Source organism: Asterias rubens, chromosome 11 (assembly GCF_902459465.1).
Source record: "Asterias rubens chromosome 11, eAstRub1.3, whole genome shotgun sequence".
NCBI lineage: Eukaryota > Metazoa > Echinodermata > Asteroidea > Forcipulatida > Asteriidae > Asterias > Asterias rubens.
This window is the reverse complement of record NC_047072.1, coordinates 7,631,911-7,645,933: the sequence shown is the minus strand read 5'-3', so window position 1 is coordinate 7,645,933 and position 14,023 is coordinate 7,631,911. Positions and strand designations below refer to the sequence as shown.

Below are 14,023 nucleotides of genomic sequence, written 5' to 3'. Positions count from 1 at the left end.
GTAAGTCCGCAAAGTGATTCAAGTCCCTACTGCTCTCACATCCATACTTCATATGCAACGCTTAAACACTAAGACCTCAAAATAACATCGGTTATTCATGTATTCATCACCTTATCTTCAGATCTCTCTCCCTCATGCGAGAGACACGCACAGTCTATCTTTTCCATTAGCCTTTTTGAAATATGGCAGACACTATAGGAGTGCACTGTTTGGTTTGGGTGTATACAGGCGTTTGTACCAAAACTTAACAGTGTCATAGTATTGTGCCCACCATATCTCACAAGAGGCAAAGGAGGAAGTTGCGAGTAGCAGCCCCCACCCCTGTGTCAGCCCCTCTCCCTTTGTCTGCAATAACTGTGGCAGAGACTGTCGAGCAAGAATTGGACTGCTCAGCCATAGCCGTCGCTGCACCATAGGTGACAAACCCCCGGACGCAGTCCACCGTCAGTTGTGACGAACAAATGCCTACTATATCTCAGAATTGGTTTATTGCATGATACTTAGAGCAAGTTCAAGTGCGCACATTTAGTCCACCAGTGGTCGACCACAGTCTAGCAACGCACATGCGCAGTGACGTACTCACCCGAACGACTCATTTGGTAGTCTAGTCAACCTTCAACCTTTTCGCTAAAGTGTCACTGGTTCCCCTCTGCGCTTAACACATGTTAGAATGGAACATGCTGTTGGGACCAGTGAAGAGACCATGGGCTCGAGGCTGGTTCCAAATGGTCGACCACAGTAGTCAACCAATGGTCGACCAGCCTGGGTTCGAGTCAAAATGGTCAACCTTTAGTTAACCATTGTGCACACTCGAACTTGCTCTTAATTGTGATTTGCCAATCTGTCTTACAGTGGATCTCCTGAGCATGAACAGCGCAGACAGAATCTTCCAGCAGCATGACCTTCTGACCTCGTCCACAGATCGGACATTGGATGTGAATGAGATCATCATGTTCCTGACTACTGTGTTTGAAACTATAGCAGCTGACCATCCAACTTTGGTCGCCGTGCCGCAGTGTGTTGATATGTGCCTCAACTGGCTCCTGAATGTCTATGACACGTATGTAGTCTAAATATTTTGTACAAATATCAGACATGATATTTAGGGCTGAAGCCCGGTTAATAGTTCATGCGAATGCGATATGATTTTTGACGTCACAAATTTGCAATGAACAATTCGCATCAGTTGCAATGTGCCAACATTCACTGAAAAAACAGCCATGTGACCTAAAATACATCAATTAGCATTGATTTCATTCAAATCAAAAGTGACAATCAACAACAACTTCCAAGTAAAATAAAATCATTTAATCTTGCTCTTTTGTTGGTAAGCATTTATCTATACCTGTGTTTTTTCTTGCAGTGCACGGAGTGGTCGTATGAGAGCGTTGTCTTTCAAATTAGCAATCATCATCCTAAGCAAGGCACATCTGGAGGACAAGTACAGATGTAAGATAACAATCATTGCATTGTTCTGTAGTTTTGTATTGTTCTGTAGTTTTGTAGTGTTCTGTAGTTTTGTATCGTTCTGTAGTTTTGTATCGTTCTGTAGTTTTGTATCGTTCTGTAGTTTTGTATAGTTCTGTAGTTTTGTATTGTTCTGTATTTTGTATTTTGTTTGTATTGTTCTGTAGTTTTGTATTGTTCTGTAGTTTTGTATCGTTCTGTAGTTTTGTATTGTTCTGTATTTTGTATTTTGTTTGTATCGTTCTGTAGTTTTGTATCGTTCTGTAGTTTTGTATCGTTCTGTAGTTTTGTATCGTTCTGTAGTTTTGTATCGTTCTGTAGTTTTGTATCGTTCTGTAGTTTTGTATTGTTCTGTATTTTGTATTTTGTTTGTATTGTTCTGTAGTTTTGTATCGTTCTGTAGTTTTGTATCGTTCTGTAGTTTTGTATTGTTCTGTATTTTGTATTTTGTTTGTATCGTTCTGTAGTTTTGTATCGTTCTGTAGTTTTGTATCGTTCTGTAGTTTTGTATCGTTCTGTAGTTTTGTATCGTTCTGCAGTTTTGTATTGTTCTGTAGTTTTGTATTGTTCTGTATTTTGTATTTTGTTTGTATTGTTCTGTAGTTTTGTATCGTTCTGTAGTTTTGTAATGTTCTGTAGTTTTGTATCGCTCTGTAGTTTTGTATTGTTCTGTATTTTGTATTGTTCTGTATTTTGTATTGTTCTGTAGTTTTGTATCATTCTGTAGTTTTTAGATTGTCTTGTAGTTTTATATTGTTTGGTAGGTTTTGTATTCTATAGTTTTATGTTGTGCTGTACTTTATACATTTCAAGTAATGAACCACACAGGAAACTGACTGGGTAAATTCTACACAAATTTGGTTTGAAAAAAGACAAATTTACTAGAGGGGAGCATGAACCTGTGACGTCTGGATTAACGTGACGGCTCCTGAGCAGATATCCCTATTTTATCATGGTCTCCCTGATTGCAAGATGTAAACTTTGGCAGCTCAGGTTTTCTAAACTCGTTTTAATTTTGTGTGTGTTTCCCTTGGCTATAAATGTTGTTCAGTGTTCTGCCATCGGTTTTATGGACTTGTGTAAATCTCATCTATGGCTCCCCTTAGATATTGTTCGGTGTGTTGCCAACGCTAATGGTTTTGTTGACCAACGAGGACTTGGTCTCCTACTCCATGACTGCGTCCAGATACCACGGCAACTGGGTGAAGTCGCCTCCTTCGGGGGCAGCAACATTGAACCAAGCGTGCGCAGCTGTTTTAATATGGTAAGTTACACTAATGAATAAAGTATCAAAGCAGTGTACGATTTGCCAAGAAACGTGCTTCACAAAATTTATTGGTTGCTACTTACAAATTCACCACTTGCTAATAATATCATTTAGTGTACACAAAACATTGCCTTGGTGCTGATACTTCTTAGAGACAATATTAAGGGCAATTGCCACCATGCCCCTGGGCATTGCCTTTGTGTTGATACTTCTTAGAGACAATATTAAGGGCAATTGCCACCATGCCCCTGGGCATTGCCTTTGTGTTGATACTTCACAGAGACAATATTAAGGGCAATTGCCACCATGCCCCTGGGCATTGCCTTTGTGTTGATACTTCACAGAGGCACCAGGGTGGTAGTGCCCATGCCCTAGGGATTTCCTTTTTTTTTACAATTACAATTAGTATCAGTACATTTATTTCAATGCTGTCATACAAAACAATAATACAATAATGTACATTTATGTTGAAATTAAAACCAGCATATACATGTAGTATGAGGTATGATTAGGTACACAATACTTCAAAAATAAGCAGCAATTTAAAGACAACAATTCTTTGGTGCCTCTTGAAGTGTTCCAGTACAAACTCGACTAGCCATCACAAAGGTGCCATTTATCAAGGATAAATAATGCTGGATGAAATGTTTCCCTGCTGAAACCAAGGTTTGGTTCTGATATTTTGTTCTTCCCGATATTGATCAGAATTGTGTTTTCCTTCATCAGAGTGGAGGTAAACCCCACATTGAGCCATTTCAGTTCCTAGCCTGGATGAAGCTGGAGCCTCAGTCCATGGTGTGGATGCCTGTGCTACATCGCATGGCGGCAGGTGAAACGGCCAAGCACCAGGCTAAGTGTAATGTGTGTAAAGAGTTCCCCATCATTGGGCTGAGGTATCGCTGTCTCAAGTGCTTCAACTTCGACATGTGCCAGGTAGGGATGGGATCTGTACTCTCTTGAAATAAGAAGCTGCTTTTTTGATAATTGGGTGATCTTGCCCTCAAATAAGCATTTAGCTCGGAATTAGTGCCATACGAAGAAAAAATAAGTAAGATATCTTAAAAAAATAATAATAATAATAATAATTTTGTCTGACTTGTTAGTTTTGTCAACCACTTTGCTCATCAAAATTTATGTTTGTCTTTCTTTTCTTGCAGAATTGCTTCTTCTCAGGTCGTGTGTCTAAGAATCACAAACACTCTCACCCCATGCAAGAATACTGCACAACAGTAAGTCAAGCGGGAATGCAGCTATCAGCTTTTGTATTATTAGTAGTTCTATAGAAAACAAAGAACTGTAATGACACTTGTAAACTCTATGTCAGACAAGACTTGTGCAGAGTTGTGATTATTTGTTTAATCCAATAAGGTCACAATCAACTGGTGCCACGAATTTCTATCTTGTGCTGCCCCCCCCCCCATGTAAGCCCCCTTCTTTTGCAGTTTCAGTTAGTACTGTCCGATGCCAGGTAGTCTTTAGCCAGCCTGTCTTCCTCATAGAGCTGCTTTGCTCTGTTTAAAATAAAAAGCGGAACAGTTCTTTTCAGAACTACAAAGTCTCCCGAAATCCGAAAATCTACTCCGCAATAGTATAAAGCAAGACAGTTCTCTAAAGAACAAAATCTACCTGGCAAGGAGACACACACATGGTGTTACCGCAAACCAAATATATATATTGATACCTCACGATGCAATGCCTCAAATTCCATATAGAAATTAATATTTCCGACACCTGATTTTAATATTTCACCGTTTCTTCTTTTTCAGACTACCTCAGGGGAGGACGTGAGGGACTTTGCCAAAGTTGTGAGGAACAAATTCAAATCCAAACGCTATTACCAGAAGCATCCAAGAGTTGGCTACTTGCCTGTTCAGTCAGTACTAGAGGGAGATGATCTTGAATCGTAAGTTAACCCAGTCGGATCACTCGGAATATTCCACTCTGTTTTTTCAAAGAAGTGTGGATACAAACAAGCAGAACAATTTCTTACGAATGTGCACCATGTGTTTATGATTTTATTCAGTGCACAATGATTATTTCGGACAATTTAGCCGAAAGCCTGGTTCATACTTCCTGCGAATGCTTTTCACGGAGCAAATTTCCTCGCATCACAATTGGAATAACGGCGCATACCGAATTATTACGCCACCAAAATTAGCTTCGCTCTCGCAGAAAGTACGAACTGGGCTTATTTCATGGCAATTTTGATTTAGCATTATAACACTTACAAAAACCATTACAAAGTATGTAATCATTTAAAGTCAAATATGAGTTGGGCGGCAGAGAGTTCCATGATAGTAAACCAATCTCTCCTTGTTCTGATAAACAGATTTTAAAATCTCAGTGATTATGAATACTTTTTCCCCATTATGTTGAATTCTAAACATCTCCCTGATTGTTGGACAAAATCTCGCTAATTGCAGGATGCAAAGGTTGGCAGCTCTGTCGGAGGTTAATATGACCTTTTTTATAACTGGAGAATTATACTTGATGCTTCCATACAAAGAGACATATTCGTAGCAGCCCTTTAAAGCCAGTGGACACTATTGGTAATTGTCAGAGACCAGTCTTCTTACTTTCTGTATCTCAACATATGCATAAAATAACAAACCTGTGAAAATTTGAGCTCGATTGGTCGTCGGAGTTGCGAGATAACTATGAAAGAAAAAATCACCCTTGTCACACAAAGGTGTGTGCTTTCAGATGCTTGATTTCGAGACCTCAAATTCTAAACTTGAGGTCTCGAAATCAAACTCGTGGAAAATTACTTCTTTCTCGAAAACTACTTCACTTCAGAGGGAGCTCACAATGTTTTATACCATCAACCTCTCCCCATAACTTGTCACCAAGAAAGGTTTTATGCTAATAATTATTTTGAGTATTTACCAATAGTGTCCACTGCCTTTAAGTAAGAATGGTCTCATCGCATGACGAAACAATCATGATTGTTGCCAAAAGTAGTAGTCTGTACATAGATCACTTGCATGGAATGCTTTAGAGAATCATGTTTCCATATCTTTTTCTCCATTTATTCCCTTTCATTGTTTGTACAGACCTGTGACATCACCACAGCAGATGGCCAATCAGGACATGCATACCAGATTAGAGCTGTATGCTAGCAGGTGAATGATAGAGCCAACCTGATTGGTTAATTTTTTTATTTGTTTTTAATATGAATAAAGTCAATGGAGAAAGGTCGGTTTTTCTGGGTTGAAAACAGCATCAAAAATAAAAAAACACTCATTTAGTTTGAAAAATTCAATCTGATTTTTGGCTCAGAATCTTGTGGCAAATGTAGTTTTAAAAGAAGCTCTGTGCATTGTGTGGACTTCAGCTCCAGTATCAAAGTTCTCTCTTTTCACTTTGCACTTCGCTTCGTAAGCTGTTGGTAATTGAGGCAAATGTATTGCGTTGGGAATTTAGTCAAATTTATTGCGTAGCGGAAAATCTTCCAAACTAAACTTTTAGAAGGATGCTGATTGTCAATGCATGAAACTGCATTAAAACTATGTGAGCATAAAGTCTATATGTAGCTACTAACCCATACATTATTGCCATACTCTGTTTTATTGATTTGTGCCTGTTTTAAGTAAAATCAACAATTGTTCTCTCGGCCTGTTTTCAATGAGTTGCTTAAGCTCAAAAAGTAGCTAAGCACTAAGCAATTTTTCTAACCTTGAAAAAGGTTACCGGCCAAAATACCATTTCACTTGTACCATCTTTGACTGGTTTCTGGTTCAGTTTTGCTTAGTATAAAAATATCAGCTTAAGCAGGCCTTGGGAATCACCCTGGTTGCCTCATGCCTGGCTTTTTATTCCCTCCAATATTGATTCCAATATTGTATTGTCTTTGTGCCTGTCCAGGTTAGCAGAGGTTGAACAACACGGCTCCTTCCTAACACCTTCCCCTGACCTGTAAGTATGGCTACTATCTAGGAAACATTCATAAATACCTCGGACAATTTCGCAATTCCTATTGGTGGAGAGCGCGTCACGTGGGCGTGTATAAACCTTTGTTTATGACCAGTAAAAAGTGTTGAAACATTTGCGTGACACAAGAGCTTGCACCTGTTCTTATAAGACAGTTTCTTCATTCCTATTGGTCGAGAGCAACGGCTGAAACAGTTCATAGCTGGAGGGGTGTTGTGTTGAAAGAAATCATTAAACAATTATAATTTTTGCATTTATCTTACTTTTTGACCAAAAAGTGTTGATGTTTTTGACCGAAAAGGTATTTATGAATGGGAATCAAAGTGTGTTGAATCGGTTTTCAACTAGTGGTTTAAACCCGCCGAGGCCTGGTTCTTGATAATTTACCTCCACTTCGTCTCGGTAAAATTATCAAGAACCAGGCCTCGTTGGGATTAAACCACTAGTTGAAAACCTTTTCACCACACATTGATTCCCTTAGTAATTATCAAGAACCAGGCCTCGTTGGGATTAAACCACTAGTTGAAAACCTCTTCACCACACATTGATTCCCTTAGTAATTATCAAGAACCAGGCCTCGTTGGGATTAAACCACTAGTTGAAAACCTCTTCACCACACATTGATTCCCTTAGTGATTATCAAGAACCAGGCCTCGTTGGGATTAGACTACTAGTTGAAAACCTCTTCACCACACATTGATTCCCTTAGTAATTATCAAGAACCGGGCCTCGTTGGGATTAAACCACTTGTTGAAAACCTCTTCACCACACATTGATTCCCTTAGTGATGATCAAGAACCAGGCCTCGTTTGGATTAAACCACTAGTTGAAAACCTCTTCACCACACATTGATTCCCTTAGTAATTATCAAGAACCAGGCCTCGTTGGGATTAAACCACTAGTTGAAAACTTCTTCACCACACATTGGTTCCCTTAGTAATTATCAAGAACCAGGCCTCGTTGGGATTAAACCAATAGTTATAAACCTCTTCACCACACATTGATTCCCTTAGTAATTATCAAGAACCAGGCCTCGTTGGGATTAAACCACTAGTTATAAACCTCTTCACCACACATCGATTCCCTTAGTAATTATCAAGAACCGGGCCTCGTTGGGATTAAACTACTAGTTGAAAACCTCTTCACCACACATTGATTCCCTTAGTAATTATCAAGAACCGGGCCTCATTGGGATTAAACCACTAGTTGAAAACCTCTTCACCACACATTGATTCCCTTAGTAATTATCAAGAACCGGGCTTCGTTGGGATTAAACCACTAGTTGAAAACCTCTTCACCACACATTGATTCCCTTAGTAATTATCAAGAACCGGGCCTCGTTGGGATTAAACCACGAGTTGAAAACCTCTTCACCACACATTGACTCCCTTATTTATATATTGCCTTTTGGCTGCGGCTGTTTATAAACTTTCAGGAAAGCTTAACTTCTGTTTCAGACACAAGCATGAACCAATTCTGGCAGGTTTTCCTTCATTGGTTTCCTTCAGTGTGTAAATCGCTCGCCTCTCACCACTGTGGCCCTGGTTCGATTCCTGGCTAAGGCCATGTGGTTAGAGTCATGCGTTGGTTCTCTGCTGTGCCACAAAGGTTTTTTTTTCTCCGCCCTCCAGTTTTCCTCCCTCTGGAAAAATCAAACTTTTGTTTATCTCTGGCCTCAAATATGTTGTATCCGCGTCCGTCTCAATCAATTCAGCTTTTCAGATGTAAGTTAGGATGATTAGCCTCTAGGGCCCAATTTCATAGAGCTGCTAAGCATACAAATTTGCTTAACATGAAATGTATTCCTTGATAAAAACAGGATTACCAACCAAATTTTCACATGATTTTTAGGATGAGCAAACCACAGTTGAATACCAGTAACAAGGAATATGCAACAAATTGAAATTTGGTGGGTAATCCTGTTTTTATCACGAATGAAATTTCATGCTTAGCAATTGTTTGTGCTTAGCAGCTCTATGAAATTGGGCCCTTGAATAGGGATCAAGGATTTTTTTGTCACACTACAGCGCTGCCTCATTACCATTTTTTGTTTCGACTGTGCTGGCTCTATATATATAAACCTTGGTTGAAGTTGTGTTTCTTCAAGTTGTATTTCTTCGCTGCATCTTCATGATGAAGTAGTTGTTTCTACGAAAGCTTACACAGATTTGTCTTACTAGTTAGTCATTAAAGTTCTATGGTATATTTTCCTCGTACTTAATCAACAACATTTTATTTTCTCGCAGTGATGATGAGCACCACCTGATTGCACAGTACTGCCAAAGCTTAGGAGGGGATGTATCGTCTGTGGTAAGTATCTGAATACATGGATGTCATGTTACAATATGTTTTTATGAGAAACCGCCTAAAATTGCAAGGTTGGACGGCCACTTTAAGATGAAGGCATGTAACTTTTCAGCTGACTAGCTGATTTCCTCTTTTTCTTTTCAAAATAGTGCCATAGAAAAAAAAAAACACTGTACAAATTTAAGTGTGATCGGCCATTTCCTCTATATTTGCAAACAGAAAGTTGCTTTTCTGAAGATAAGGGCTGCACTTAACTGATTTGGGCTATTGACCCAAATCACTGCCAGCACGTTGCCAACTGAAACAGGGTTTTCCTACTCACTGTCCGTAAGGATGTAGGCATGGGTATAGGAGCCTGGCTGGTAGAGCAGAATGCACTACCTTCCCAATTCTGTTCTGTCAAAAAAACTAATGTTGTGTGGTTTTGTTTGTTTGCAGCCTCGTAGCCCTGCACAGATTGTGGTCTCTATTGACTCCGATCAAAGGAGCGAACTCGAGAGTCAAATTCTCATCTTGGAAGAAGAGAACAGGTAAGCGGAGGAGTGGGTGTTTGGAATTAAGGAGCATGAGTCTTGCCTTTTGAAAGTTCCCACTTGACGTCCAACAGTTTTGGTTGTTTTCGGTGTGGGATGGCCAAGTGAATAATAGCACCATACTGAAGCTCTAGTGGTTTCTGAGCAGCAGAGTGTGGGTTCGATTCCACTTCTGACACTTGTGTCCTTAAGCAAAACACTAAACCATGATGCTTCGTCCTTGGGATGGGAACCACCGGTTATTTTCAGAGCCAACACTACTCAAAAGAAATAAACAAATGGTGCTACCTCAAACCTCACCTTAGTATACCCAACTTGCAAAGTTTCAACTCCTACTTGACGTTATCATTTTTTTTTTCCACAGGACACTTCTGGCGGAGCTTGACCGATTGAGAGCCCTCCGTCAAGACGACTCCACCAGGGCCGAGGTGAGCTCCGAGGACGACTATCACCCCTCGGCAAGTCGTGACACGGAGCTGGTGGCTGAGGCTAAACTCCTCAGGCAGCACAAGGGACGTCTGGAGGCTAGAATGCAGATCCTGGAGGACCATAACAGACAGCTGGAGGCTCAGCTGCAACGTCTCAGGCAACTCCTGGAACAGGTAAGGGATCTAACTATGCTATGGGTTGAATAACTGTATGTACTCAGGAGGGATTGACTTTCCCCTCCTCATAACCAAACATAAAAAGTTACTTATCTGTGTATCAAACTTCTGCCATTTTCTTTAAACTGTGTGATACCTAAAGCCAGAATTGGGCATGGTCCAAATGTTGGATTTGAAACTTTCCATGGTGAGAGTATAATTAACTGAGGTTTGTGAGATAAAAAATGTGAGAAACTTCTCCCTCTGAAGTAACATAGTTTTGGGGAAAAAGGTAATTTCTTACTCAAATAATAATACACTTCCGCTAAGTCCTTATACTATGCATCTGAAAGTACTCACATTTGTGCAACAAGGGTGTTTTTGTTCATTTTATTCTCTTGCAACTTCGATTACCAATTGAGTCCAAATTTTCACTGGTTTGTTATTTGATGCATACATGTATGTTTGGGTTACACCAAGTGAGAATACTTGTCTTTGACAGTTACCAAACGTGTCCAGTGACTTTAAAGGAGCATTCCACTAACAGATTATTTTTTCATTGACAGCCTCCAGACCGTAGTGCGTCCCAAGCCTCGTCATCCCGCACCACCCCAGCCGTCTCCCCAACTTCCTCCATCAGCTCGTTACCACGGTCACGTAAACATCCTCTCTACACCTCGCTGGAGACGTCGTCATCACGCTCTGCAGCCAATGGTGGAACCAGCGATTATGACAGTGATATGGCTGGTACGTAGTGCTCATTAGTGAAAATTGTTTTGCAAGTTGGCAAAACCCCCAACAGGCAGCTCTGTGGTGCAGTCACTCTGTGTGGACTTGTACTGTACACTTCAAATCATATTCTTTAAGACTGTCAAAATTACTGTGTGGATGTGTGTAAGTCCACATAGTGTTTCAGATCCTACATTACATGGACCTCTTTTGTTCCCAGGTCCACACTTCGCATTTAACGTTAAAACACCTCACACATGCATTAAAGGCAGTGAACACTATTGGTAATTACTCAAAATAATTATTAGCATAAAACCTTACTTGGTAACGAGTAATGGGGAGAGGTTGATAGTATAAAACATTGTGAGAAACGGCTCCCTCTTAAGTGACATAGTTTTCGAGAAAGAAGTAATTTTCCATGAATTTGATTTTGAGACCTCAAATTTAGAACTTGAGGTCTCGAAATAAACCATCTTAAAGCACACAACTTCATGTGACAAGGTGTTTTTTTTTCTTCTCATTATTATCTCGCAATTTCAACGACCAATTGAGCTCAAATTTTCACAGGTTTGTTATTTTATGCATATGTTGAGATACACCAAGTGAGAAGACTGGTCTTTGACATTTACCAATAGTGTCCAGTGTCTTTAAAGATATTGCTCAAAAGTGATCTATATCTTTTCTTACTTGTGTTCTATCTTCCCAAATGATCTAGTTTCTATGATATATCTGCTTTGCTCTATATAATACCCAAATAGTAGCAGGAGTAGCAGTTCATTCAAATTGTCTTGAAGATACAATCGGATGTTGATAGAATGTGTGTTGCTAAAGTACGTTTTCAGGCAAACAATTTAATTTGTGTTGCTGTAGTGCTCTATGCAGTACCTTGAATTGAATAAACTGACATGTTACGATCATCTTGAACATTCTCCTTCCTTATTTAGGTGACGACCACACCCAGCCTTCACCCCACACCCCTCCACACCTTAAGGATGACCCCATCAGGGAGGATGGGGGTAAGGTGGACCTTGATCAGGTCATCAAAGAACTCAATAATATCCCAGATGAAAAAGGTGCTACTTCAACAGGTAAAACCTTCTGCCTACCACTTTTGCAAATCGCGAGAAACCAAGACCTTTATACAAAAGTTGCTCTGCAAACTTCTCAGTGACTGAAAGAACCAGAGCCCAATTTCATAGAGCGGCTAAGCACAAAAATTTGCTTAGCATGAAATTTCTTCCTTGATAAAAACAGGATTACCAACCAAATTTCCATTTGTTACATATTGATTGCTACTGGTATTCAGCTGTAGTTTGCTAATCCTGAAAATCATGTTGAAATTTGGTCGGTAATCCTGTTTTGATCAAGGAAGAAATTTCATGCTGAGCATATTTTTGCGCTTAGCAGCTCTATGAAATTGGGCCCTGTTGAGCACATTCACATTGGTAGTTCTTAGTGCCGTTTCATACCTACATGGTATTTCTTCGTGTGTCCTGCGGGAAGAAAGCTGTGTAGATTGACATCTGAGGTCTGTGCCTCTTAAGCTTGGGCGATATCGATTTATTTTATTCACCATATATCGCCGACAATATATCGCGATCTTCGATATAATCGCAATTAATTAAATTTGACATCATCAGTCTTCAAACTCCCAGTGAAAGTTGTAGAAGAGACAGTCATAGCATAAGAGAGGTGTTCTAATGACCTGTTCTTCTGGTTTTACTCCAAACCTATAGGGTGCAAGATGTCTCAGCCAAGAAATGCATCGCGATATTGCGATGCTTAATCGATATCGCGATATATCGATATATTTCGATTGAAACCAAATCGATCCGATATCGAAATCGTTTCCAAATTAGTATCGCGATATTCGATAATATCGTGATATCGCCCAAGCTTAGTACCTCTTTAGAGACCATTGTCACCATACACCCTGAAGTGGCAAATTTCTTACCACTTTTGCAAATGTTGAGAAGGCAAGGTACAATCCTTTTAAAAAAGTTGCTCTGCAAACAACTTACGGACCATGCTAAAATAAGTCCATTACAACCAGCGGATAAGTACTATCCGAAACGATGTTCTTTACCCACCATTAATTTTTCCTTGTTTGAAATTGGGTGTTGGAGAAACCATGGGAGAAGTGCACGTATACCATCTGAGCTGTCTAGCCCTGTTTTTTCATTATCTTTGATAAGCATCATGGCTTCTGACTGGCACCCCCAAACTGCAAAATAGGGAAACCTCCAACATAATTCTAGATACATACATGTAGCTAAGTTTTCAGAGCACCGGCACATTAATCCGGTGGTCGTGGGCTCATATCCAGCTCTAGTAAATGTGTCTTTGTTCAACCCAAAATAATTTAAAATTCAGCCTTTCAGTATATTAAAATAATTCAGGTTTAGAATGTTGATGTAACCCTCCCCGGGATTAAGGGGTGTGAATAAAAAACAAATGAATGAAAACAAAAAATTATTTGATATCTAATTCCATTTCCTCATTTGTAAATAATCTTTTTCACTTAACTACCTCCAGGTGCAAGTCAGGTGGGCAGCCTCCACCACATGGCAGACAACATAGGCAAAGCAGTGGGAACACTAGTGACTGTAATGACAGATGATGAACACAGTGATAGAGAGAATGAGACGTAGGTGGCAGCAAACACTGTGAGGAATTCACACACACACACACACACTTGGGCTTCCCTTTACACTCCTACACTCCGTAGCAGAGCGGCTTTAGGCTTCACGTGGATCACAACGAAACAAAAGCTGAAGAAGTGACTGATCAGTTTCTTCACAAGGAACCATACATGGGAGAGAGAGAGAGAGAGAGAGAAGAACGCTTAGCGAAATCAAGGAAGATTCTTTTGTGCTTGATTTCTGCAATGACAGCGCATTGTGCTGGGAAGTTATACTTTTTTGTCTCAGCACCCATTAGTAAGAGTTTAGGCTAAGGGGGTACTTCATCACCTCATCCAGTGCAGGCTTGTATGGGTGAGATGGCCCATCACATTGTGAGATAGCTCATCAAATTATGCATGGACTACGATATGCAGCACTGGCTCAATCTATGAAGGTGCAAATATCAACCAGGCGGGGACAAAAGCCAAGCTCTTGCGGATAGACTTAAGGGTACAGGATCATCCCAGGCTAACTAGGAGATGCGTCTGGAATACCACATTGGAACTCTGAACCGCAAATATT

General features: G+C 40.0%; 1 protein-coding gene across 2 annotated transcripts in view; it reads left to right on the top strand.

Moving 5' to 3' along the window:
• Positions 1-13,666, top strand: part of LOC117297047 (dystrophin-related protein 2-like) — a 74,580-nt gene extending 60,914 nt beyond the window's left edge. The window contains exons 20-33 of one of the 2 annotated variants that reach the window (XM_033780171.1): positions 853-1,060; positions 1,364-1,449; positions 2,574-2,731; positions 3,461-3,667; positions 3,892-3,963; positions 4,501-4,637; positions 5,788-5,856; positions 6,599-6,649; positions 8,911-8,974; positions 9,410-9,501; positions 9,869-10,106; positions 10,655-10,835; positions 11,762-11,905; positions 13,353-13,666. In XM_033780171.1, coding sequence (XP_033636062.1) covers positions 853-1,060; positions 1,364-1,449; positions 2,574-2,731; positions 3,461-3,667; positions 3,892-3,963; positions 4,501-4,637; positions 5,788-5,856; positions 6,599-6,649; positions 8,911-8,974; positions 9,410-9,501; positions 9,869-10,106; positions 10,655-10,835; positions 11,762-11,905; positions 13,353-13,468 — 1,823 coding nt within the window. In that variant the 3' untranslated portion in view covers positions 13,469-13,666. Of the gene's footprint in view, positions 1-852; positions 1,061-1,363; positions 1,450-2,573; positions 2,732-3,460; positions 3,668-3,891; positions 3,964-4,500; positions 4,642-5,787; positions 5,857-6,598; positions 6,650-8,910; positions 8,975-9,409; positions 9,502-9,868; positions 10,107-10,654; positions 10,836-11,761; positions 11,906-13,352 lie in introns of those variants that run through there. The other variant, XM_033780172.1, reaches the window with a different exon arrangement.
• The last annotated feature ends 357 nt before the right edge of the window (positions 13,667-14,023 follow it).